General features: G+C 53.7%; 1 protein-coding gene across 2 annotated transcripts in view; it reads left to right on the top strand.

The window, feature by feature from the left end:
- The window catches only part of ITGA11 (integrin subunit alpha 11), a 125,473-nt gene extending 102,129 nt beyond the window's left edge, over positions 1–23,344 (top strand). The window contains exons 17-30 of one of the 2 annotated variants that reach the window (XM_060169791.1): positions 1,286–1,428; positions 2,855–2,965; positions 5,996–6,081; positions 7,494–7,701; positions 10,088–10,186; positions 11,753–11,829; positions 13,570–13,659; positions 14,463–14,553; positions 15,842–15,955; positions 16,158–16,244; positions 17,554–17,664; positions 17,763–17,858; positions 21,157–21,270; positions 22,419–23,344. In XM_060169791.1, the coding sequence (XP_060025774.1) occupies positions 1,286–1,428; positions 2,855–2,965; positions 5,996–6,081; positions 7,494–7,701; positions 10,088–10,186; positions 11,753–11,829; positions 13,570–13,659; positions 14,463–14,553; positions 15,842–15,955; positions 16,158–16,244; positions 17,554–17,664; positions 17,763–17,858; positions 21,157–21,270; positions 22,419–22,442 (1,451 nt within the window). In that variant the 3' untranslated portion in view covers positions 22,443–23,344. Of the gene's footprint in view, positions 1–1,285; positions 1,429–2,854; positions 2,966–5,995; positions 6,082–7,493; positions 7,702–10,087; positions 10,187–11,752; positions 11,830–13,569; positions 13,660–14,462; positions 14,554–15,841; positions 15,956–16,157; positions 16,245–17,553; positions 17,665–17,762; positions 17,859–21,156; positions 21,271–21,958 lie in introns of both variants that reach the window. The other variant, XM_060169783.1, reaches the window with a different exon arrangement.
- Positions 23,345–26,464: the final 3,120 nt, after the last annotated feature.

Here is a 26,464-nt window from a genome sequence, read left to right as displayed (position 1 = left end):
TTTTAAGTGCCAGGTCACACCTAGAGCCACATTTGATGACTTCTAGATGCCCATTCAATGCTCTGATTCCAGGGGGCAGGGAGGGGATCTCATTGCCACGGCGAGGATGGCAGTGAGCAGTGGTGACCAACGTGGGAGAGGTTGGGGAAGCAGGAAATAGTCAGAGAGAGTGTTTGGATCAGAACAGGGGACTGGAAACAGTGGAACAGTCTGGGGTGTGGAAGCTGTGAAGTCAGATTCAGAGAAAGAGTCAGACGCAGGAGGGGGAGCTAGTAACCAGGGGGTCAGGCAGATGAAGACCCGAGTAGCAGTGATCATTGCTCAGAGTAGGTGTGAGTCCACAGCAGGGCAGTTCCTTCTGAGGGTCCATCACTCCCAGCCAAGGCTGGGATCAGACACCTGCTTATGACAGCCCTGGGCCCAGGCAGCCCCAGCAAGTGGCAGCTACAGGTTCCAGCACCAGGTTAGACCTGTGCAGGAATTTGGGACCACAGAGAGCTTCTCAGCCAAAGAGCAGGACCGACCAGATGATTAAAAAACGGGTGTCCCAGAAGGAAGATGAGAACAAAGGCAGGCCTGGGTGGTTGTGTCCTTCTTTCAGCTTCTTTCTATGATAGGAGAATGATGCCAAGAACCTGTGCACCCAGAGTGCTGCTGGGGTACCGGAGAAGGGGCTGAGCCTTTCCAGCATTTAGCAAAAGATCAGCCTAGTTGAAGGGGAGGAGGCTGCAGGCCTTAAACCCCAGAACAGCCTTAGGTTTGAGGAGCTGGTGGGCAGGACCTGGCCAGCCCTCCCTAGTGTGATGGGAACTGCCACCTGCAGAGGCTTGGACCCAGAACTGATGGGATCCTAGAGCCGAGGGCGTGGCCCGGGAAGGTGATGGGAAAGGTGGAGAGGTGTGTTGATGCCAGGAGTGGCTCAAATGGAAGCATCATCCTGACCCCTCATCCTGTCTCCCCTCCTCTTCCACTGCATTCACTCTCCCCTCCATCTTTTCCTCTTTCTTTATCCTTACTGTCAACTCCATCTTCTTTTCTCCTCCTTCTGCCTCCCTCTTCCTTTAGTTCCTTCCTTTACCCTTTCTCACTGTATCGCTCGCTCTCTGTGTGGGAGTTTCCTGCCTACACTGAGCCTTGTGAGGGGAGAGGAGCAGCACTTCCCCTGGCCAGCCTGGAGGGCTTCCTGGAGGAGGATGACTTTCCAAAGGCTATTTTTAAAGAGAGGCAAACAGTCTTCAATGGAAATGTGGCTCCACCTCCATGGCTTGCCCTCTCCTTCCTCTAGGCATCAGGTATAACGCCACCATGGATGAGAGGCGGTACACGCCGCGGGCCCACCTGGACGAGGGCGGGGACCGGTACACCAACAGAGCTGCCCTGCTCTCCTCCAGCCAGGAACACTGTGAGCGGATCAATTTCCATGTCCTGGTGAGCCAGATGCCCAGCAGCCCCACCCACAGAGCCCAAGCTTCTCCAGGAAGGGGACGGAGCTGGGCGAGGTGCTGCCGTGGGAGAGGCAGAGAGCTCAGCTGGTGCCAGGCTGGTTCTGAGCCCCCAGCAGACCTCAGGAGGCCAGGAAGGGGGCAGTGTCCTGGACCTTGGCCATCCCATACTCATGCCCCAGAGCAAAGGCCACTGGGACACACTATTTCCCACCTCACTGTACCCTCCTCTGAAATCTCTTCTTTGCCAGCTCTCAGATGCCCACCATTTCTTAAGCAGGGGGTGAAATTCAAGGAGGGAGGTGGGCTCAATGATGTCTAGCAGAGAGGACGGCGGTCAGCCAGCCGGGGCCATGGCTCAGAAGGAAGGGATAAGTAGGCATCAGCTAATAATGAAGACCAGGTAAGGTGGACCAGTGGCATAGACAGGCTTGGGGGGAGGAAGAGAGAGATGCCAGACTGGCAGAGCGGGAGAACCAGTGGGGGCCTGGTGCAGACACCCAGCCACAGCTCCAGCCTCGTAGACACAGGCAGGGGACACTCAGAGCCCACCTGACCCCAATAGTCACCGGGCAAAGGTCAGAGAAACAAGAAGTCCTGGTGTCTGTTAATAGTGTTGCCCCTCTGATGTGTTTACGGGCTGGTTCTCAAAGTGTGGTCCCCAGACCAGCAGCATCTTCATTACCCAGGAACTTTTTAGAATTGCACGTTCTCAAGCTCCATTCCAGACCTAGTGAATCAGAAACTCTTGGGATGGGACTCAGTGTTTTAACCCCCGCCCCCTCCCAGGGTGGGATTCTGATGCAAGCTCAAGTTTGAAAGTCATTGCCTTAACACAAGGAAGCCACTGGTGTCACGATTTGGGTTCCATGGCGGGGGCGGGGGGGATTGGGGGATTTTTTAGGCAGCTCTAAGCATCCCCTGGATTGCCGCTATTTTGTTCAACTTTCTTCATTCATTGATTTATTAAGCCTTGTCACAGCGCTAGGACTGTGCTAAGAGGCTTCAGAGAGAGGAGGATTGACACACAATCAGGTAGTTTGGATGCCACGTAAGTGTGTCAGTAACAGGTCTGAACAGAGTGTGGGGATGAGGTGCTGCCTGGCTTCCTAGAGGCCGGGGTGTTGGGGACACAGGTTCCTAGCCTTGAAGGCGAGCAGGAGGTGGTGAAACATGCAGGCAGAGGGGTTGGCATATGCTGAGCCAAGGGCCCTTTCCAGGAGCAACACTCTCCTGCTACGGACCCATCTGGGAACCTCCGTGCACTCACGGACGCTAAGCTCCATGGACTCATGCTCAGGGCTGAGGAGGCAGCTACCCTCCCAGCTTTGGGAGGTAGAAGTTCTCTCAGTGGTCCTGGCTATGACACAGATGTTCCCTCTGTCCTCACCCTGTTCTCGTCTCCCACACAGGACACTGCTGACTACGTGAAGCCAGTGACCTTCTCCGTCGAGTACTCCCTGGAGGACCCCGACTATGGCCCCATGCTGGATGACGGCTGGCCCACGACCCTCAGAGTCTCGGTACGTCCCGGTGTCCAGGGCAGCAGCTTTGACACACACCCCACCCCCTCCCCTCGCCTCCTCCCAGAAGCCCAGGCTTTGTGACAGGCACAGAGGAGTTCTTCCCCTGCCTCACCTTCCCACCTCCTGCCCCGCAAATTCCCAACAGGCTCCTCCCCTCCTTCCTCATGACTCGTGCTGAGCAATTTCTTGAAGGTAAGGACCTGGCCTTCTCCTGTGCAAGGCTCCTGTATCCCCAGCAGAGAGTGAGCCCGGAGTGGGTCCTGAGATTCACAGGACCCGAAGGGACCTTAGTTCTCAATCGCCCACTTCCCTCATTGACAGACGAGGACACTGGAGGCCAGAGAGAATGATTCAACCACTAGAGCCTAGTCTGCCCTTGTTGAGTGATCGACTAATTAACAAACAGTCCTCCTAGCCTGCTCCAAGTATTCCAAAAATAAGTAGTTTTAGCCTCATCATTGCCTCTGCACCCCCCAAACCCACCTTTTCTAATCCCTGGCTCTAAGGGCATCAGACTTCTGGTAATCTCATATTCAGATGCTCCCCGCATCTGCAACTCCATATAAATCCCACACAAAGAAAACGTCAGACAGTTATCCATTCTGCCTGAGCTGTGCTAGGAGAGCAGGCAAAATAAACCCCAGGGATTTAGGAACAACTTTCAAATATACCACAATGCTCTTAGGGCCGTGACCTACGAGGTCCAGCCTCTGAGCAGTGTCTCTGAGAATTATTGGGTTGGCCAAAAAGTTCTTTCGGTTAATGAATACATTGTTCAATAAAGTTCTTCGTGAAAGTGAAAAATGTGTCTTTTATTTTTACTTAAAACCAAACAAACTGTTTGGCCAACGCAATATATAGAATCCAGCCAGCAAACAACAATTTCAGAATTACTCACATGCTTGCCTGTATTTCTCCTACACAAAAGAACTGTATAAGGGAGTAAGCTCAGAGGAAGTGTCATCAAGCGGTCAGATGATAGGTCGGGGGGACTTTCTGGAGGAGGTAGCTTTCCCCTGGACCTTTAGAATAGACGTGAGATGGGGACGATGGGCTTACTCCAGGAAAGCTGACAGCATAGCCAAGGTATGGACGTGGGAACAAGCAGGGTGAAGGGAAGTGTAAAGAAAGGATGAGAAATAGAGCTGAAAAAGTCAGTCTGGGCATATTACCAAGGGCTTTGGATAGCAGCTAAATGTCTAAAAATCTTGTTAAAATAGATTTCTAGCCCCCAGCAAATTAGAAACATTCTTCCCATCTCTCTGTTACAAATTCTTATTTAGCTTCTCCTCAATGCCCAGCACTGTTCTAGTACCATAAAATCTTGCCTCTTGGGGGAATGAGCCATTCTACACAGTTGAGTGTAACAGTTACTTATCATGTTAAATTATCCCTTTTAATCAAGTGGATAGAAATTTTTCTGAAGGTTATTGTATAGTTTTCACACTTGAACAGTATGCTGGGCGGGCTGGGGTGTATTTCATCAGAGACTTGAAATCACCAAGATGAACATAAGTGCTAGAATACAGTGAAGCCCCCAAGGGCTTCCAAAGTGTCTAGAGCTATGTCCTGGCATTGAATGCCTCGCTTTGCCCTCCTTTATATGGCTCTGCTCTCTTCCTTGCTGGCTGCTTCGAGCTGCAAATCCACCATGTGATGGGGAAGCCAAGGGGCAGGCTTAATAGAAACGTGTCTGAAATAAGAGCACGTGGATCTGAGTGAGGGCCAGGGAGCTCCCCTCTGAGAAGTTAGTGAATATAAGTTACGCCTGGCCTTTCCCATCTCCCCTCCCCTGGTTCAGGCTGTGCTCCTGGTGCGGACAGTTTCAATCCTCAGCTCCAGACTTGAACACCCGCCTACCTGCTGAGCCCTTCTCCCTGGATGGGCCACAGGCACTTCAAACTCAGTGTGCCCCAAACTGATCCCCTCCACTGAACCCCTCCATTTATAAATGAATGGTGCGTCCACCCTTCCAGTTTCAAAAGGAAACTTGGCCAACATCCAGGACCCTTTCCTCCCTTTTAGTCCTGATGAACTCCAGGTCCTGCTGCTCTCACCTCTGGGGTTCCTAACCTGTTTCCACACACACGCGCACACACACACACACACACACACACACACACACACACACACACACACACACACACACACACACTACCACACCAACACTGTCGTCATCTCTTGCATGAACATTGCAGCAGCCTCCTTAGTGGTCTCTCTGCCTCTACTCTTGACCCTTCCAGTCCATCCACCCACAGCAGCCAGAGGGAGCCTTCGATATGTGGGTCTGGGAGGACACGACCCCAAGACCCTGTTAAGACATGACCCCACCCATCTCTGCATCTCCTGTACCCCTTACTACAGCAACACTAAACAGCCGTCATTCCCCAAGCTTGCCATTGCTGCTTCATGCCTCAGGCCCTTTGCACAGACTCGTCCTTCCTCCCAGACTTCCCTCTCCCTCTGGTCCATCCAGCTAACTCAGTCATCCTTTGGAACTCTGACCTACTGTCATTTCTCTGAAGCCTTCTCATCTATGGGCCAAAATAACTGTTTCCTCCCCTCTGCCTCTTCTATTCCTCATACAGATTTTTTTTTTTGCACATTTCACACTATAATTATTTGTTCACACACTCATCTTCCCCATGAGCTGAGAACAGAAGCTGTGTCTTCCTCATCCTATATACCCAGTAACAGAGAGCTTGCTCCCCGCAATAAATGATCAATCAGTGTTGACTGGCACTGGGTAAGTGGGTGTTCTGTGCTAACGGCTCAGCTAGGGACTGAAAGGGACCTGGGAGGAGTTGAGTTTTGAGCCATGTTCCAAAGAAGGGACTGTCTATGCCAAAGCATGAGAAATAGCAGCATGGTGCTGTGAAAAAGGCAGAAAAAACAAAGCCAGTGTCTAGTGCCGCAGAAAGAGGAGCTGGCATGCTGTGGAGATAAGGGATGGCCCACAGCAGAGATGGGGGCTGGAAGCTCAGGGTGCCCTATCCAGCCACCCATACCTGCCTCTCTCTGGCCCAGGTACCCTTCTGGAATGGCTGCAATGAGGATGAGCACTGTGTCCCTGACCTCCTGCTGGACGCCCACAGTGACCTGCCCACAGCCATGTGAGTAGGCTTCTCCCCACCCCCACACTGACTCCTTTCCCTTCCCTGCTGGTGGATCTAGGGTCCCAGGGCCCTGGATGACAGTCCTGCACATGCTTCTCCTAGGCAGCGAGGACCAAACACTGAATTTGGAGCATGGTTCTAGCTCAGGCTCTGCCTCTAACTCCTGTGTGACCTCAGGCAAATACCTTGCCCTCTCTGGGCCTCAATGACCTCCTCTGTAAAATGAATACTGTTAGTCTAATCCAACCTCCTCAAACTTTTGTTTAGAAAAGGAATCCTTTCTTTGGAGCCTGCACTATAAAACAGATAAAAGGTAGAGACTGAGGACCTAGAGTTCTTGGTGTTCATTGTCTAACCCCCAGACTAGATGACTTCTAAGGTCCATGGACTGACCACTTGGGCTCAGTACTAAGGAGATTAGCAGAGGATGAGTAGGGTGCTCACAATCCCCTGGAGGAAATAAACTGGCAGGGCTTCCCTGGTGGCGCAGTGGTTAAGAATCCGCCTGCCAATGCAGGGGACACAGGTTCGCGCCCTGGTCCGGGGAGGTCCCACATGCCGTGAAGCAACTAAGCCCGTGCACCACAACTATTGAGCCTGCGCTGTAGAGCCCACGTGCCACAACTACTGAAGCCCACGTGCCTAGGGCCCGTGCTCCACAACAAGAGAAGCCACCACAATGAGAAGCCCATGCACTGCAACGAAGAGTAGTTCCCGCTCACTGCAACTAGAGAAAGCCCACATGCGGCAACAAAGACCCAACGCGGCCAAAAATAAATTAAAATAAAATAAATTTATAAAAAAAAAAGAAACTGGCAGACAAGGAAAAATACTGATCCTATTTCAAATTTATATAATATATTTTAAAATAATTTATGCTCAGCTTTTATTCAACTATGAAATGATTAGATAGAAGATACATATACAATAAATGGAAATAATACAACACTACTATATATAAAAATAGATAAAAAACAACGATCTACTGTACAGCACAGGGAAGTATATTCAATATCTTATAATAACCTATAAGGGAAAAGAATCTGAGAGAATATATGTGTGTGTGTATGTGTGTGTGTGTATATACATATATATATATGTCTGAATCACTTTGCTGTACCTGAAACTAACACAACATTGTAAATCAACTATACTTCAATAAAAATATAAATAATAAAATAAATAAAAAATAGAAATAGTACATCCAAACCTTGTAGAAGGATGAAGAAGCAAAGATTCTAACCATCTAGGCTAATAATCAGACTTGTCTCCATATTGAGCTCTGAGCTTCCTGGCAGCCAAAGCCAAAAGGAAAACATGCTGATTGGAGACGTGATACATGCCCAGTGAGGTCTACCCCTGCATTCCCCATTCCATGTGCCTGATTCCTGCTGGTCTCTTTCCCACAGGGAGTACTGCCAGAGGGTGCTGAGGAAGCCTGCCCAGGACTGCTCTGCGTACACACTGTCCTTTGACACCACGGTTTTCATCATAGAGAGCACACGGCGGCGGGTGGCAGTGGAGGCCCTGCTGGAGAACAAGGGCGAGAACGCCTACAGCACAGTCCTAAATATTTCACAGTCAGCAAACCTGCAGTTTGCCAGCTTGATCCAGAAGGTAAGACCTCGGTGGCCTGCCTGGCCTGCCTCAGGGGAGGGGCTGAGGCGGGAAAGGAGGGGTCCAGGTAGGGGGCCCGGCTGCACTTTAGAATCACCTGGGAGCTTAAAGATGCCTGTGTTCAGACTTCTCCAGGACTTTCTAATTGATGTGGTCTGGGTGGGGCCTGGGTCAGTCCACTTCTAAAGCTGCCCAGGTGATGTCACTGTGCAGTCCGGGCTGAGAAACATGGAGAGAGGGTGGTCTGAGCCTTTCAGACCATGGAGAGGAATATCCTTCAGCCTGTGCCCTTGGCCCTTGTTAGGGGCACACACACACATACACACACCCACACATGTGCACACTAGTGCATACACACCCTCTGCCTACAGTTCATCCTCCAGGCTTTTCCACAACAGTCCTTCTAACAAGAATCAGAACCGATTTCTCCCCACTTTAAAACCTCCCATCATTCCCAGTTGCTTTCACAACAGATCCCGAATTCCTTGTGGTTGCACTCAAGGCCCTTCCTGCTTCCCCAGCCACACCTGCCACTTCTGCCCTCACCCCAACACCGGTAGTCCCACTGGCCCCCACTGTTTCCCAGCACACCTGCCCTTTCACACCAAGGCCCTACCGACCACAGACCCCTGCCTGAGACCCCCTCCCTCATTTCCTGAGAAGCTCCTGCTTCCTCGTGGTAACGCCTTACAACGCCTGCTTACATTTCACCCTCACAACAACTCCAGGAGGTGGTGGCGGTCATCGTATCCCCCTTTACAGAGGAGGAAACTGAGGCACAGAGAGGGGTTAAGTGGCCTGAACAGGACCACACAGCCAGCAAGTGGCAAAGCGGGATTCCCACCCAGCAGCTGGCTCCGGAGCCCACGTTTCACGAGAGAGCATGGTCCCCATGCCACGCTCTCTGGGGTGGCTTCCTGAAGCCCCAAAAGGCCACACAGGGCCCCTCGGCCCTCACAGCTCCCTGGCTCAGCCCTATGTGTGCTCTGTGGAAATCATCAGTGTCGAGCGCGACTGCTGCCCCATTATAACCCTGAACTCCCAGAGGGTGAGTGCCCTGTCTCAGCCACATCTGTCCCCAGGGCTGGGCACAGAGAAATCCCTCAAGACATGTCTGTTGAATCATCCTAGGACATCGTTGTCATGTGTGTGTACTGGGGTTCCCAGGTCCCCTCAAACACAGTCTCTGTCCTCACAGATCTCCATGTCCACCTGGAGCCTGGGGTGCAGCATAGGAGAGCCAGCAGTGCCCTTCTGTCCTCACCTCCACCACCCCTTCCTCACTGGACTGGAGAGAGGCAGGACGGGCCCCTCCTCAGCCACACACACACACACACACACACGCACGCACACGCACGCACACACACGCACACACACACACACGCACACGCACGCGCGAGCTGTTTTATAGCCAGAAGGGGAAGCTGAGTGGAGTGAGGCCCCTGAGAAAAGAGGGGGGCTGCCTGCGGTGTCCTCCCTTTCCCCTCGGTGGGCCCCCAGTGTCCTCAGACAGACTTCAAGTTCAGTGCAAAGGACCTGAAGGAGGGGCTGTCAATGCAAAGTCAGTCCCTCTGTCAGGCCCAGGTCCTGTTCCAGGGCCCAGAGTGAAGACGACCAGCCCACCTGATGGTCTTTCAAAGGCCTCTCCTCCCAGAGGTTTTGTGTCTGTTTGGCTTTAGGGTATTTAGGGGAAACTGAGCCCCAAACCTGCATCCATCTCTTCCTGCTTCCCTGGCCCTGAACTTTCCAAGACCAATCTCGTGCCTGTTCATAACCGTAGGGGGAAGGAATCATGGAATTTTGTTTCTGTGACGCAGAAGGGCTTTGGAAACGTGTTCTGTGAAACGCCGTGTCTGTACACACACAGGCGCGTGAGCACACACACTTGGCAGGTGGTGTGTGTAGGGCTAGCCTGCAGCCTGGCTCCTTCACCTCCCCAGCGTCCATCCCCAGCCCGGGAGATGCTCACAGCTGGAGCTCAGCAGGGACCTCGAGTGGAGGAAGCCACTTGCTGGTGGTCTGCGCTAGTTACCTCCAGTCTCTGGGGCTCAGTGACCCCACCTGTAAGCTGGATGATAAGTCCCGCCTCTGGGCCTGATCCAGAGAGAATGACAAATCATATACGTGAGCGCCTGCCCACTCTCTCCACGACCCGTCACAGCTGAGCCAGTCCTCCGCCCCCGCACCGGGCTCCCACCATGCTTTGCGCTTTCCGCACCCAGAGCCAAGCCGCACCCGAGCCTCCAGGGCCCCTGTGATCCCAGGATCTGTGGCCTGTGCTGCAGCTTCAGCCTGGGCAGTTGGGGGGCCAGGGGCAAGGGTGGCCCCCCCCACCCGGGTCTTGGGCCCCACCTAACTGGTGCCCGTGATGCCCCCATCGCCCCAGGATGACTCAGACGGCAGCATCGAGTGTGTGAACGAGGAGAAGAGGCTCCACAAGAAAGTCTGCAATGTCAGCTACCCCTTCTTCCGGGCCAAGGCCAAGGTTGGCGCTGGGGTGGTGTGGGGAGGGAACGGGGCAGGTCGGGGAGGCACAGGGGAGGCAAGAGAAGTGGAAGGGAACAGCGCGGAGGACTGGGGAGGGACGGAGAGGCCTGAGGACGCCTTTTAAGTAGGTTGGTTTTTTCTCCCATGAAATGGCCTTCGAGTGACCTAATTACCCAGCCATCCCCAGGGCTGACAGCGCACCCCAGGAGAGCACCAGGACCCTCACCTCAGGGGGAATCCTACCACTCCCACCCACCACTCTCCCACCTCCTCTTGGCCATTTACCCCACTGTCCTGTATCCTAACCCGTTTTTAGAATGTCCAGCCTCTGTCATGGTGTTGTGCCTGGGGAGAGATGGGAAGAAAAATGAATGTTTCTTGAGCGCCTACCATGTGCTTAAAAGTACATGTGAAAAGAGTGTAGGGATGGGAGAGGTAGACTCCAAACCGTGGGGACGTTTGCCCGTCACCCCCGGGCAGTAGGCAGGCCCTGAAGGTTCTAGAGCAAGAGGAGACCTGACTGAGGCCGAGCTGCTTGTAGAGTGGGAACCAGACAGAGGGGAGCTTGAGGTAGGGGCCACCTAGAGAGCAGCAGTGTGTTCCCAAGAGCAAGGTCTGCAAGGCTGGGGGAGAGGGAGGAGAAGGGGGAGGGAGATTAGGGCTCCTGGCAAAAGAACCTCCCCAGTGCGACAAAAGTCAAGATTGTGGTTTTTGAGGTGAGGCGCTGACGCACCCAGGAGCTCTTGGGTGAAGACCCAGGGGGAGCAGCGCACAGCCCAAGCTTCCCCACCCGATCCTGCAGCGCTCAAGGAGTAGCCATCCCCGCACCCCACCCCTGCCACCAGGTCTCCTTGGGAAACCCTGTGAGGGTCAGACCTGGGAAGAGCACGAGAGGTCTGTGCAAAGCCCCAGTAGCGCCACCAGGTGGGGCAGAAGGTAGCAAAGAGGGTCAGATGTCAAAGGGCACAATCAGGAGACCCAGGCCCTACTCCTGGGTGAAGGCCAAGGGAAGCACCAGGACCTGGGCAGTCAGAGCGGTGGGAGGGCCGCTGGACAAGGAGACAGGTGTGTGACTAGCCTCTGGGTAGCCTGGGACAGCCTTCACCCTTCTCAGCCTCACACCTGTTCACACGCAAGAACGGGGGGTGCATGAGGGGGTCTTATCACTAGATTCTGGCCCCCACTTCCTGCGATGCATGTTGATGGCCATCTCCCCTTCCCACCATCAAGTGCCCCCCAGAACTTCCTGCAGAAAGAGTCTGAAGTTGGATTTGCAGTCTTCTGGTTGCCTGTAGTTAAAAACAAAAAGGGAGAGGGTGGAGGGCTGGCCTCACAGCCGAGAAGCCCCAGCAGGGGAGCTGTTGACCTCGGCTGCTTCCCCGCCGTGGACCCTGAGCTCAGCTCACACTACTCCAGCACCTGGTCCTCCCTCCCCCAGCCCACTCCCTGCCAGCAGGGCCCACCAAAAGGGCAGGGGTTGGGAGGGGCGGGCCAGGGCTGGTGTGGGCAGCGCTCAGACAGGCAGTTCCCAGCCAGTCCGGCTCCAGCGACTTCTTCCTTGTAGGTGGCTTTCCGTCTCGATTTCGAGTTCAGCAAATCGGTCTTCCTGCACCACATGGAGATCCAGCTCACAGCGGGCAGGTCAGGGCTTGTCCGCTCCTTCTCCCTCCCTGCTCGCTACTCCTGGGCCCTGTTCTGCTGCTGGGAACTGCCCCTCCCCACACCAAATGCCCCGCCAAGCCTTGTCCATCGCTGCCCTGCCTGGGAGGGCCCTGGGTCAGTCCCCAAGTGCGGGCCAACCTGCTGCCTGCTGTGCTGCTGCCATTCTTCGTTCCTGGGCAGCTTGGATATAAATAATAATACCCTCAGCTTTCTACAGCATTTTATATAGCAATTATGTAAAAGCCCTACAGTTATAAAGTACTATGCACGTAATATCTCAGTCAGTCCTCACAGCAGCGCCTTAAGACAAGCAAAACAGGGCTTATTCCCCACCCCACCCCACCTCCCAAGTTACAGGTTAGAAAAGGAAAGCTCAGAGAGGTTGAGTGAATTTCCCAACAACACACAGCATGTAAATAGTACAGTTGGGCGCTAACTAGTTTTCCTACTCCTTATCCAGTGCTCTTTATGTCCTGGTAACTTCTCTCCCCTTGGAAACTTCCAATTTTAAAAGACCTTTCATTACTCTATGTGGGTCTGTCTGTCTGTCTGTCTCCCAGGCCTCCCTGAGGCAGCTTGCTGTAGGTTGACACCGTGAATCGCCCATGTCAGTAATAAACACACGGAGGTGAGGAGGAATTCTGGCTGGAGCCTTATAAACCCTCCTGAGAACTTCTCCACACTGAGAAATAAACACTGCAGGCAAGCCAAGCACCAACATTCCAACACACACACCCATGCGCAAACCAGTCAGCCGTCACAGGAGTGCTGGGGGTCAACACAGCAGCACGTGTGTGTATCCAGGTATAGTTAGCCAGACTGTGCACTCTGGTGGAATCCTCACTTGACACAAGGAGAAGTTTGTAAGATGTGTTGATACCTTAAGGCCTCCCTCTTAGAAAGCAGTTTGTTCTCACAGGGCCATGAACGCCCTTGCCTGCAGTGTCCTTGGCAGTGTGGGTGCTGGCGGGTGTTTGTGAGTTAGGCATATATAGGCAGGGGACACTGGGCATCTGTGTGTGTCAGATCTCCCTTTTCTAACTAAGCACCTATCTGGGGTAAGGTTTCCGAAGGAAATCAAACAGTGTATGTCATGAGCAGAAATCACACCTTTTTTATGTCTAAATGATCTGCTCCGGTAGTTCACGGTGCTCAGAAGCGAAGGGAAGCATATTCAACAGAACTTCCTCTAATGCCTCTGAATTTCACTCTCCAGCCTTTTCAAGGCAGCATAGCCCCCATGGGAGCTGGCGCACCCCTAGTCAGCTCACGGGGGGTCGGCTCAAGGGTCAGTAAACGCTCTGCTGTGAATTCCTCATGCTCTTCCCCTCTCTTGGGCAGACCCTTGCCCTGGAGGCATCATCTCCCGGGGCGGGGGGCGGGGGGTAGGTAGCATAGGATTTGCCCATCTGACAGATGAGGAGGGCACACAGGCCGCTGTGACCAAGCTGGCGCCGTCCTCCCAGCCTCCAGCCCAGATGTGCTGCACCCAGAAAGAGGGCAGGGAAAGCTGAGGTCTCCAGGTCCCCTGCCTCCCCGGCCCTTCCCCTCCCGGGAGACACCTCTGATGACCCTGCTGGCTGGCTGCTCTGGTGCAGCAGACCTAGACGCACGGGGATGCTGCTTCTCAGCCCGACTTGGAACCCCCCTGCTGCCCTGAGCTGGGTGGAGGGAGGGCTGTCCCTTCCTGACCACAGGCGCTGCCGGCTCTCCTTGCAGTGACAGTGACGAAGAAGAGAGCACCAAGGAAGACAACACGGCCCTCCTACGCCTGCACCTCAAGTATGAGGCTGACGTGCTCTTCACCAGGTGGGCCGCGGCCCCAGGGCCCTCGTGCTGAGGGACTATGGGAAGCAGCCGGGTATGCCCCTTGAGAGTGCACCCGCCTTGTCCATGGAGGGGAGGTGGCATCAACATGGAGGAAGAAGAGATACAGACCTGGTCCCCAGGGAGCTCCCCGCAGTGGGGGAGGGGAAGGGCTGGAGCAGCAGGCAGTATCCACCCCAGGTGCAGGCTATAAGCGGAGGAATGGTCTGCAGAGAATTTTAAAATAGTCAAACCTGCTAAAAAGTCCATCTGCATTTCATTACCACTTTGCACTAGCAATTCTAAATAGCATCAGTGAGAAAATGCTTCTCCCTGCAGGGCAGACTGCTCCCACCGCCCACCCACCTCAGTCTGCCAGTGGTCCCCAGTGTGCCCCCTGAGAGCTCCCAGGAGGGCAGAGAAGTCAGAAGGTAACCACAAACAGACAGAAAGTTCAGGCCCTCCCACGGCCACCACTAGAGGCTGGAACGCTGCACAGTGGGCAAGTTCATGATCAAAAGAGGTCATGCCCCTGGGCAGGAGGCAAGGGCAGGGGTGGCAAATAACTTGCTCTTCTGGTTCATGGCCATCCCACACACGAGGCAGACATTGCTAATTGATCTCAGAGTTTATTCCTACTGAGCCTCAGAATCCTTCCCAACACAGCACTCCCAAGGGACACAAGAGGAAACGTATTTGCTGTGGTCTAGGGGGAGGCGGGTGCATGCCCACACCCTCTTCCATTCGTTTATCCATCTAGCCTACACTGACTGAGCTCATGGCGACCCTGTCCTCTGTCCCTGCAGGAGCAGCAGCCTGAGCCACTACGAGGTCAAGCCCAACAGCTCGCTGGAGAGATACCATGGCATTGGGCCTCCCTTCAACTGTGTTTTCAAGGTTAGTCTGGAAGGGAGTCAAGCAGACAGCGAAAGACAGGAGCTGAGGATCCCCCATCTGGGAGGGGAGGAATCTGGAATCATTGCTAGCGCCTGGGGTTCAGCCTCAACCCTGCCACCCATTCACTGTGTGACTTTAGGCAAGTCCCTTCCCCTCTCTGGGGCTCTCAGTCCTCATCTGGAAAATTATGCGGCTGAACTGCGAGGATGTGTCAGTGAAGATTAGGTGTAGCTGCTTATAATTTTTAAAGTATGAAAAAAAACCAGTGGTCTAAATGCCCTGGGGTTTATTCTCTCCCATAAAAGAAGTCCAGAGTTGGCAGCTTTACAGAGTCATCGGGATTGGGTCTCCTTGTGTCTGTTCCACCATCCTCAACATGCAATCATCAGCCTATCAAGTTCACCTCATAGTCCAAGGTGGCTGCAGCTCCAGCCATCACGTTCTCATTCCAGGAAGAAGGAAGGGGAGAAGAGCAGACCAGACCCCTGCCTACTAAGAAACCTCCTTGACAGTTCCTTGCACTTCCAATTACTTCTCATTGTCCAAAACGGTGTGATTCAGCTGTCCGGGAGGCTAGGAAATATGCCTTTTTGTCTTGCTTTCTGTCACTAAGGAAGGAGGGAGAAGGAGAATTAGGAAGCAGTTTAGAGTCTCTGCCACAGTGTGCCCCGAGATCTCCCCAGCCCTGAACTGCTGAGTGAGAATTGGGAGCAGGCAGACAGCTGGAAACATGCAGATGCCTCAGTGGCTCATCCAAGAGAGATGTAGTAACCTGCCCAAGGCCACACGGCTCATCTGTGGCGGCAGCCCCAGGTTATGTGCTCAGGCTTTCTGATTCCAAAGCCCTATTTGTGATCCCTGTGGCTCTGACACCAAATGTATCACGGCTAGAACGTGAACCAACACACGCTCACTATTTACATCCTGCATCAGTTACTGATTATTTCTCACAATAAAGGAATTGTTGTCACCACCTCCACCCCGACCTCTGTGCAGGGAGGCCACCAGCACCACAGCCAAGAGAGGGTGAAAAGGGAAGTAACCCTTGCTGTCAGCCTCGTGGCCCCCGAGTGACCCATCCTCAGCCTCCAGGAGCCCATCCCTTTCAGCTTTCATGCAGTTTCATCCTGTAGCCCCCCGCTGAGATCTGGAAGAGCTTTGGAGCATCTACAGTGAAAAAGCCAGGGGGCTTGAAGGGGCCTGGCTGGGGGGATCGCCCCGTGAGCCTCGTCCTCCACCCCCCAACTGCTGCTGGGTGTACTGACACCTCCCCCCACTCTGGCCACAGATCCAAAACTTGGGCTTGTTCCCCATCCACGGGGTGATGATGAAGTTCACTGTTCCCATCGCAACCAGGGGTGGCAACCGGCTGCTGCTGCTGAAGGGCTTCCTCGCTGACCAGGTACCCATGCCCCGGGGGGCCAGCACAGGGGAGGGGACAAACATATCCCTAGGTGTGCCCCCAAGTCCCCAGACCTCAGCTCCTTCTCCCGAGCCCAGGGCCAGCCGGGCCTTCTCTGGGCAGAGGAGGAGAGAGGACCATGTCCGGGACGCCGAGTCTGCCAGTGCTGGTGGTGAGGCTGGTTGCGTGTGTCCTCGTGCAGGCAAACACGTCCTGTAACATCTGGGGGAACAGCACTGAGTACCGGCACGCCCCGACGGAGGAGGACCTGAGTCGTGCCCCACAGCTGGTGAGTGTCCCCTGCACCAAGAGCCCCGGGGGACGAGGAGAAGGGGCTGCCTGAGCTCCTTGTCCAGTAGTTTGTCCAGAAGAGCTTGTCGAGCACCTCTATGTCCCAACCTCAAACTGAAAGGACACAGAATAAGAAAAAGATACTTCTTGCCCTTAGTGAGCTCACCATCTCACAGGAGACATGGGATTGTGTGTAAAGAAGCCAAGTAGCGAGGCTGGGATACGTGTCAAGTGAGGGACGGTGGAGCAGACAACCTCGAGTAGAGAAGCAGGGGTCGTGGACTTGCCCCTGTGCCTAAAAGGGCCGGGAGGATACGGACAAGCAGAGGGAGGAGGAAGGAGCAAGACCACATGGGGCTTGTATTGGAGACACTGACCACATCACCTGGGGCCTCCCTGCCCCCAGAGATGGAAGGCAGCCCAGCTCCCACTCCTGAGGCCCTCCCCAAGACATCTGCTAGTGTCCAGGTTTCTGTTCCCAGGGCTGCCTCTGTGCCCACATACCAATTTCTGAGCGTGCCTTCACTATTCCTTACCCAAATAAAAATCTTAGCTATTTTCATTTTGTTCATTTTCAAATGCCTCACACAAAGCATCTTTGGCGTGTAGTGCGCTTTACTGAAGACTTGAACTTGGGTGGGGTGAGGTGGCTGCGAGGGAGCAACACAAGTAAGTTTGACCTGATAAATCTTCATTATTTGATGATTTGTTTGGGTTTTCTATTAGGACGCTGGTATCTGCAAGTAATGATAGTTTTAGTTTTACCACTCAATCCTTTTAAATTGTTTTTCTTGTCTTATTGCTCTGGCTGTAAGGGCAATGGTAAACAGAAATGATGACCGTCTTGTCTTGATCCTGCTTTTAAAGGGATTATTTTTAATTTTTCATTATTAAATGTGATACTTGCCACAGGTTTTTTAAAATAAGCACCCTTATTCAGATTCAGGACATTCCCTGGGAGTTTTTATCATAAACAGAAGTTGGATTTCATAAAAGGCTTTTTTCTGCATCTGTTGCAGTAATACTATCATTTTCCCTTTAATGCGTTTGTATGGTGGTGACATTTATAGGCACCCTAACGTTGACCCAAAGTTCTGTTCCTGAAATACACCCAGTTATGCACAACTTCAAGTGGAGCATCGGATATACCGTCCTTACCTTGTCCTCCACCCCCATCCCCTTCCTTCTTCCTTGTCCTCTGCCCCTCCTACCTCAGGAACAAAACCCCACTTGGTCAAGCTGGGCAGCTGAGCCATCTCTCTGGTGGCCAAGCCCCTGCTCACCCTAAGACCCACCTTCTCTTTCAGAATCACAGCAACGCTGATGTAGTTTCCATCAACTGCAATGTGAGGCTGGCCCCCAACCAGGAAATCAGTTTCCATCTGCTGGGGAACCTGTGGTTGAGGTCCCTAAAAGCAGTAAGTAGAGCCCCGGGGGGCCAGGCTGGAGGAGGCAGGTGCTGGGGAGTCTCCCCCGGGAGAGGGGCCAGAACCTGACAAGGCCTCTGATTACACAGCTCAAGTACAAGTTGGTGAGAATCACAGTCCATGCAGCCTTGCAGAGGCAGTTCCACAGCCCTTTCATCTTCCGCGAGGAGGATCCCAGCCGCCAGGTGAGCACTGGGAACCCTGCAGACCTGGGCCTGGGCCAGGCCAGCTTGGGGAAGGGTAGCCCCTTCCCCGAGAGTTTTCCTACGCCCCCTGCAGGAGAGAGATGGACAGGCCTGCCAGCAGTTAGTGCAGCATCAGAGGTGAGGGAAAATCAAGACAAACAGGCTGTTAGGGGCAAAACTGGGGAGAACAGGGCCAGAAACAGGCATTGGCGCTGTCCCTCGGGGGCACCAAGCGCTGCACCTCAACAGCCCCCGGAGGCGAAGAAGGAGGGACACCTGCGTGTTTTGCACTAGAGGAAGCGGAAGTACAACCCAGGCCTGCCTGCCTGCCCACCTGCTTCAGGGCGGCGAGGCTGGGTCTCGGCAGGCTGGCAGCCTAGAACGGCCAGCCAACCCTCCCATCCCCATGCATCCGCGCCTCAAATCTGATGAATGAAGTCTGCTGCGAACTGAAGTTGTGAAGACCGAGGGACTCGAGCTATCTCTGAACTGGAACTCTTTGTGAATTGAGTAAAACTGGACTGTCTCAGCTCAGACTGGCTTGAATCAGGGTCTAGGAAAGGGGTGAGGCTCCCTGTGGTGCTCTCTGGGAAAATGAGAAATTGGGTCTTGAAAAAAAGGCGGGTCCTCTGGAAGGAGCTGGGCGTCTCGGGCGTGGGACGCTGCTGCCCTCCACTGGCCACATCCCCAGCCCTGGCCTGGGCTCCGGGTGAGCGTCCTGTACCAGATGCGCAGTCACCCACCAGCCCCACCCCAGGAGACACTGGAGAGCAAAATGGGCCTGGTCAGGAAGCCAGACCTCCATAAAACACACACGTCGATCCCAAACAGCGTGTGGGTGTGCCAGGAGGAGGGGGAGCCGGCACAGAAGCCCGAGGCAGCATTCAGCAGATCCACCCGAGGAGCTGTTTCATTTGTTCCTTCTTCAGCATTTGTCAGGTGTTCATCCTGTGACTCAGGCTCACCCCCCAGATGAATTAGGCAGACAAGGGGGCGAGGACAACGAAGTGTGGGTGCAGTCTGGGGGAGAGCACAGGTGCTGGCATGGGGGTTGGTCAGAGCAAGCCATGTCCAGGGAAGGCTTTCTGGAGGAGACGGTCCACTTGACCTGAATCTTGAGAGACATGTGGGAATTTTCCAGGCAATCACGCGAGAAGAGGCATGGTACAGACACCCCACGCACACACAGACCACCCCTTTCTCCGCACTAGTCCATTTGTCATTTACTAGTTTAAGTGATTTCTCCTTCCACTCCCACTTCCCACCCCCAAAACCCCCTCTTATATGCTCTGGATGCCTCACTTCTCTTAGAAAGCCAGCAACCCAAAATTTAAGCCCCTGTTGCCTTGGCTCTGTGCGAGGTGCTGGTGTGGGAAGGCAGAGCCAGCTCCCAGCCTTCAGGGATGGAAAGAGCATAGAGGGGACCTGCTGTTGGTGGAGCCCTACCTATGTGCCGGGCACCGCAACCGACACTTGCCGTGTTACCCTGCTTAGTCTTCACAGCACTGTGAGGGGCGTCCCCACGTCCATTTTTCAGATATGGAAACGGAAGCTGTGTGAGGTAAGGCAGAAGGGGAGCAGGCTTGCCTCAAGTTGAATAGAGAGTCACTGGCCAAGCCGGGCTCCGCCATGCTGTCGTGGGTGCGTTCGTTCAGGCTTTCAGCGCGTTGACTGAGCTCCTGCTCTGTCCCAGGCACTGTTCCAGGCACTGAGGATAGAGCAGTGAGCAAAATAGATAAAGCCCCTGCTCTCCCTGGAGCTGACACTCTAGATGGGGGTGGGGGGAAGAGTCAACGAACATAAATACATACAATGTCAGTGGTGATAAGGTCTGCCCAGAAAAACGCAGGTGCGTAAGGGTGGAGACGAGGGGTGTTATTTTATACAGGGAGACTGGGGAAAGCCTATAAGGGGACAGCAGACAGAGACTAGAAGAAATACAGTGGTGTCATGCAGCGAAGCGGGTTGGGGGAGCCCCACCAGCAGAAGGAACAGCAATGCAAAGCCCCAGCAGCAGGCGTGTGCTGGGCGTGTTGGCAGCCGGGCGGCTGAGGGCTGGAGTAGAGAGAGCAAGGAGCAGAGGAGGAGATGAGGCCGGCGAGATAAGCAGGGCTGGAGGGTGCAGGGCCTTGCAGGCCAGGACAAGGACTCTGTTTTTCACTCTGAGGAAGATGGGAAAACCTGGAGGACAGAGCAGAGCAGAGAATAAATCCCCTGCCTCTGGCTACTATTCCAAGAACAGACTGTAGGGGGCGATACACAAGCAGAAGGGGCAGCTAGATGGCTGCTGCGGTCTCCAGGTGGGAGATGAGGGTGCTCAGTCCAAAGAGGTAGCCTTGGTGGTGGCAGGAGTAGTCACATTCTGGGTGTTTCAAAGGTAGAGCAGATAGACTTCGCCGGAGTCCACGTGGGTGTGAAAGTGAGAGTCAGTGACCAATAGAAGAAGCAAGAGCAAGGAAGGACAAGGCTGCCATTTGCTTTGAGGGGAAAGATGTTGAAGGAACAGGTTTGAGGGTGAGGAGTGAGATCAGGAGTTTACTTGGGGACCTGTTAAAGATGCCAGGCAGGCCGAGTAGACAGTTGGATATGAGTCTGGAATGCAGTGGAGAGTCCAGGTAGAAGGTAGCAATGTGAAAGCATCAGCAGGCATAAAGATGGTTACGGCCCTAGGACTGAGTGAGCTTCCCCGGGGCTGCGTTAGGGCTCTCACGGCCCTGGGCACTTTTGCTTTCAGGGCCTTACTCCATAACCAAGATTTTTTTAAAAAGCATTATTTTCTGACTTGGTCTGTATAAAGACAACTATAATCCAGACAAGATTATCTTTTTTTATTCTAACTTTAAAAGAAATTAGAACACTTCTGTGGACCCCTAAAAGCACCATGGACCCTGGGCGCCGTGCCCACGGTGCCTACTCCATAAGTCATCCCCGAGCTCACCAGAGCCATGGGACACACCAACACTTAGGAAGCAGCAAAGAGAGCAAGAAAGAGTGTCCCATGTGGTAGAAGGAGAAAGCAGGGAGAGTGGAGTGGCCCCAGGCCCAAGGCAGAAAGCGTCTCAAAGAGGAGGTGGGATCACTTGGTCACTTAAGTCAGATGTCTGCTGCACCAGGGCTGGGAGCTCTGAGGCCTCTCAGCAGGCTGGTGCAACCCATCCCTTCAGCATCTCCCTGAGGAAGGGGATGCAGCTCTCCCACCAGGTGCCTGCTGTCTCCTACCCTCCTGCCCCTCCCCAGGCTACCACCTGGGCCCCAGAACAGTAGCGCTGTTGACCTGGCCTCACCCCTCACCTTGCAGATCACATTTGAGATCTCCAAGCAAGAGGACTCACAGATCCCCATCTGGATCATCGTGGGCAGCTCCCTGGGGGGCCTCCTGCTGCTGGCGCTGCTGGTCCTGGCACTGTGGAAGGTGAGGGCCCCCGCAGGGTGCAGGTGGGGGGCAGCATCCTGGCTGTCCGGGCCTGGGGCCTCCGCCTCTGAGCTCTGTGTCCAGTCCCCATGTTCTCCTCCGCGTGGGAGCTGGGGCCCATCCAGCCTCCTCCCCAGAACTTGCTGACTCCTCACCACAGCAGGCAGATGGGCTAGAGCCACCAAAGGGTACTCAGCCTACAGCTCCAACCCTTTTGTGGGTCCCTCTGAGAACTTAATGAAAGCTAGCCTTCCTCTGATCAGAAAAAAAGCAAGCACACACAGCCACAAAATGTCTCTAACCATGTCAGACTGTTAAGAAGTCCCCCAAAAGCCCTTCTCCGTCTCTGAGCCTCAGGCTAAGAACCCCTGGTCTCAGCCTCTTCCTGTTATAGATGATGTGAAGGAGGTCCAGAGACGGGTGTTGACTAGGGCAGCGTCAAAGAGCATGACTGCTTGCCTCTTGACACAGGCTCCGTCCACTTGGTTCCAGCCTCCCTGTCACCAATTAAGTGGCCCGTTGTGCAGCCTGGCGGTGGTAGGGGAGATATGCAGCATGAGCTGGGGTGTTCAGGGAAGGCTTCTGAGGAAAGAAGCCTTAAGAGAGTGAGTGAAGGGAGAGGAGGAAGGGGAGACAGGCCCTGTCCACCCTGCCCACCCCTGAGATTTCTCCCTTTGCCTTCCCACAGCTCGGCTTCTTTAAAAGTGCCAAGCGCAGGAGGGAGCCCGGCCTGGACCCCACCCCCAAAGTGCTGGAGTGAGGCTCCAGGGGAGGCTGAGAGTTGATGGGGGCCAGGACACGGGCCCAGGCAGTGTGCAGGCCCGTGGCCCACCGAGCTGGGGTGGAGAGGACGCCGGCTCGCTTTGCACTTGACCTCATCTCCTGAGAGACCAAGTCTGCTCCCTCTGAAAAGAACTCAAGTCAGTTTTAAGAGGGACTGTCCTACTGGGAGCCATGGTACCTCCAACACAGATCCCTAGGGATTTAAAGGGACCCCCCCCCCAAGGTACACCCCAAAGCCACCCCCAGGCTCTGTGGGGGCATTTGCTGCCCCCATCACTAAGGTGCTAGAAATTCGTCGTCACCCCATGCTCAGAAGAAACCCAGAGGGGAAGACTACAAATGCAAACCCACTCTGCCCTCTCCAGGCCTCTAGTTCCAGTGGGACCTAAGGGGACAGCAGATCTGCACTCTGCGCTGTCCTCCCACCCCAACGCTGTCCATGGCTCCCGAGTCTCCTCACCCCTTCCCCAGGCCAGAGATAGGTCCCCGGAGCGTCCCCTGCCTGAGGGGCCCAGCGGTGACAGCTATTGGCCTGGATGAAGACAGACTCTGGGACGCAGAGACTGTGATGGACGGGCAGCTGGGACCTAGGAGACTGGGCACCCACCAAGATGCGGAGGTGGGCGGGCTCTCCCGCATCCCCACGGTGCGTTCACACTGACCACCGCCCACATCCCCTCCCAACATGCTCTCAGCAGCTGCCACCCCTCTTGCTGCTTGTGTTCCTGGGAGCCTGGCGGAAGTGTGGATGACGCAGTCCCCAGGCTCCACGGTCCCACTTCGTCTTCCCCCGCAGCCTGTCCCGATGCGATGGCAAGGCTGCAGGCCGTGGGCAGGGGTAGAGGTGGGGGGCCTCCCCTCCCTGCATCACCCCCTCCCGACACACACACACACACACACACACACACACACAGCCTCTCACGGCCTCCCATCCCTCCCTTCCAACCACCCATCACCCATCACCCATGGGGGAGAAGGGCTGGACCAGTGCTGAGGGGTCCTCCCTGGAATGCACTGGATAAAGCTGGTGCAGGAACCCCCGGAGCCTGTGCAGCCTTGGTGGCAAGTGTCTGATCTGCCAGCCCATGGGACAAGTGGTACTACCAATGACAGCGCCCCGAGGACAAGAGGCATGCCTGGTGCCCAGCCGAGTAATTTATGCCTTAACTTTGTTGTGAGGTAGGAATGAAGGGGGGATACATCAAAGGCATCTGTCCCCTGTCACATAGTACGACCTTTACTGTCGTAAATATTTTAAAGAAATTTTTAAAAATACAGTGTTTAAAAACAACCAAGAGGCTGCCATCCCTTTTGTGGGCAGAGCATGTCCTAGTGAGCCACACTCTTTGAGGACAGGAGGTGGATGAGGGGCTCCCTGCTTCTTTCCCATTGTCTCTAGATGTTTGGAAGGGACTCGTCCACCCTTTGCTCCCCACAACATCCCCTCCCAGTGGCTGCCTGGTCTGGGATGGACATCTCCAGTGACGGAGCACTCCCTCCCCCTTTCCCTCCCTCCCAAGCCCACCTGTTCCATCTTTGGCCAGTTTAGATGGTTGAAACCCACATGTCACTGTAGCTTCTACCCCTTCGTTCCTGCTCTTTCCTCTAAGGCCTCCCAGATTTCTCTAGGCTGGCATCTCAGTGCTAACTTTCAGACCCTGACTTCTAGTTTCTTCACCTTTACCCACAGACTCCTCTTAAAATTAGTTGTCTCCGTTCTATTCTCATGCCTTTGGAATCTCAAGAAGCCAGTAGAATCTTAGAAATTATTTGGTCCTGTTCCCCCATAGATGAGGACGCTCAGAACCAGAGAAGTTAAGAGAGCCCCAGGTTCCACAGCAAAATCCAGACTAATCCCAGGACTGCTGTCTCTCAAGCCAGACTGTCGTTCTAGCCCAGCCTTAGAAGGGCTTCGGGAAGGATTAGAAGGAATTGACATGAAGTCACTCGTCACTCTTTATGGGAATATTTTTTCTCAAATGGTGAAACCAAAATCAGAAGGTAACATTTTAAAATCGTATTTCATTTGCGTCACTACCGTCAGGAATGGAGTAGTCTGGCTAAAGGAGAATCAATGACCCCGCACCCAAAAGTGCATTGTTTGGTCTGGCACCACGTCTTTCTGTCAGACGCCGTCAACTCTGAGAATGCTTTCACGTGAAACCAGACTTTCCGAGATTGGCATTCACGTTTTTAAAATCTGCCATGTGCAGCCACCGTGCAGGCCAAACAAAATGCATCTGCAGGTCAGATGCAGCCCAGAGGTCACCGAATTGCAACCCCTGGACTCAGAGGCAGCCTTTATCCCCAGGAGGTCATAGTCCCTCCATGTCCTCCCCTACCCTAGGCCAAGAACAACTAAATGGTCAAAAGGTGGAAAAAATGGGAGGCTTGTTTGTATCTTCAAGGCCTTCAGCCCTTGCACTGTGTCGCTCTCCTCTCTCTCTTATCAATTCTCCCTTTCTGAAATTATTTGCTCTGGGGTATAAATGTCCATGGCTGGCCTTAAATGTGCTGGTAGGGCAAGCAGAGAAGATACATTTTACATGGAGCAAAGCCTCGTGCTAGAGCAGCGTTTCTCAGGCCCGGCTGCACATTAGAATCACCTGGAAGCTTTAAACGCTACCTATACAAGGCCCCACCCCCGGGAGTCAAACTTGATTGGTTGGGAGGGGCCAGGGCATCATTTGTGTTTCAGAGTTCCCCTGGCGACTCCAGTGTGCTGACCGTTGAGGTCAACAGGCAGGTGAATATGTAGGCTAGAAAGCGAACAACAAAAAAGGGGTTTACGTGCACAAGTGACCTTCTGTGCTGAGTAATGGGAACTGTGTTGTCATCGTAATGCTGTTCAGGTTTACTTGGCTCCCGCCTGCAGTTTAGAAGACTTTCTCGTTGCGGCAAGTCTCCAGAGTGGAATTTGCTACAGGAGATCACCCAGTTCTTGAGTTGGGGCACATTTGCTAATGTCCGGGCGGGGGGCAGCCTCTGAAGCATTTTTAGCATTTTTAGCATTTGGTGGCAAGCTGTCCGAAACGCAACCTCAAATCAACATGAAAATTCATATTACGGTTCATAGATGGGAGTTCTTAGCAATGCTCTCTGTCTGGTAGTTAAGTGTAATTATTTATGATGGAGCTAAGGAGTGAACTCAAGAGTGTTAACATGAAGCATAACCAACTTAAAAAGCCTTTTAGAAGCCTTATCGGCCCACCCTAGACACTACTTCAAAACAGCTGCGCTGATTTCCAGATGGCCTCGTGATACTAAAGCAATTCCACGGCAGGTGAGCGCGCAGGAGGAAAACGTGCCTGGGGCGGGGCCTGACTGCAAACCAAACTACCAGCAGAAGGCGGTTTTAGAATCTGCTCCGTGGACTGTCAGGATTTTTTAAATTCTAGGCTCACTGTCTAGTAGAGGGAAAGGACCTCCAACAGGGAGTTGTGAACTGAGATGTGCAAGATGTTCCGGGGGGTCCCATGTTGATTCTGACATGGTGATATGGTTAGACCCCATGCGCAAGGGGCGCCGGCCCTCAGAGAAGATACAAGAGCTGAGGGGCAGACCTTGGGTATCTTTGAGAGAGGCCTCAGGCCCTTGCGCCATCATCCGGTGTTCTGCAGGGAAGTGGACATCAATTATGCTGTCCCTCAGTTCCGGCCAGCTAAGAGTTGAAAAGGAGAAATTCAGGTAAGAATGCGGCTTCTTTCTGGTGTCAGATGGTGTGGGCGTGTAAGCTCGGAGGGCAGGGTGTGCCTCTTAAAGCGGAGTATCTATCCAGAGCTGAGCGTCTCAAAGTGGGGTCCTGGGGCCACCTAAATCAGAACCTCAGATGACATTCTACCCCAGACCTCACAGATCCAGTTCCTGTGAGGTAATTTTAAGCACATTAAAATTATAGAACCAGAAATCTAGAGCCGTAAGATTTTGTTATTCTCTAGACTTCAACATCAGTTTCTTACAGCATGGCCTTTCTCAGCTGCCCTTTAGCCTATCTTGGTGGCAGCAGTCATAGGTAAAAACCCCCCAAGGGGTGTCCTTCCAGTGCCAACAGTGGAGTTTCTGGGCCTTCCTTTTGTTAAGAAAGGCGGTACTTCTTAACAAGATGGGTATCAGGTGAGGGGGGCTAATACAAACACAACAGAGAGAGAGAGGAGAATAATTCTTTCCCAGGAAATGTGGGAGAGCTTCTCTGAGACCTTTCCTAGAGGTCTATAAAAGACAAGTTGCTGTCTCCATCAGTATTCAAGAGCTTTTAGCATCCATACTCTCCCAAAATAAGACACGAGACTCTTGGCTTTAAGCCCTAAGATGCCAGGCAGCCTGTAATCGAAGAAGCTGGCTTAATCATGCTTCTTTTCTGGCATATGACTCACTGCAACCACACCTCACCCCAAACATGAAGTGGCCAGGT

The sequence above is a fragment of the Lagenorhynchus albirostris genome, chromosome 1, assembly GCF_949774975.1.
Source record: "Lagenorhynchus albirostris chromosome 1, mLagAlb1.1, whole genome shotgun sequence".
NCBI lineage: Eukaryota > Metazoa > Chordata > Mammalia > Artiodactyla > Delphinidae > Lagenorhynchus > Lagenorhynchus albirostris.
The sequence above is the reverse complement of the archived record's forward strand: the minus strand, read 5'-3'. Positions and strand labels throughout refer to the sequence as shown.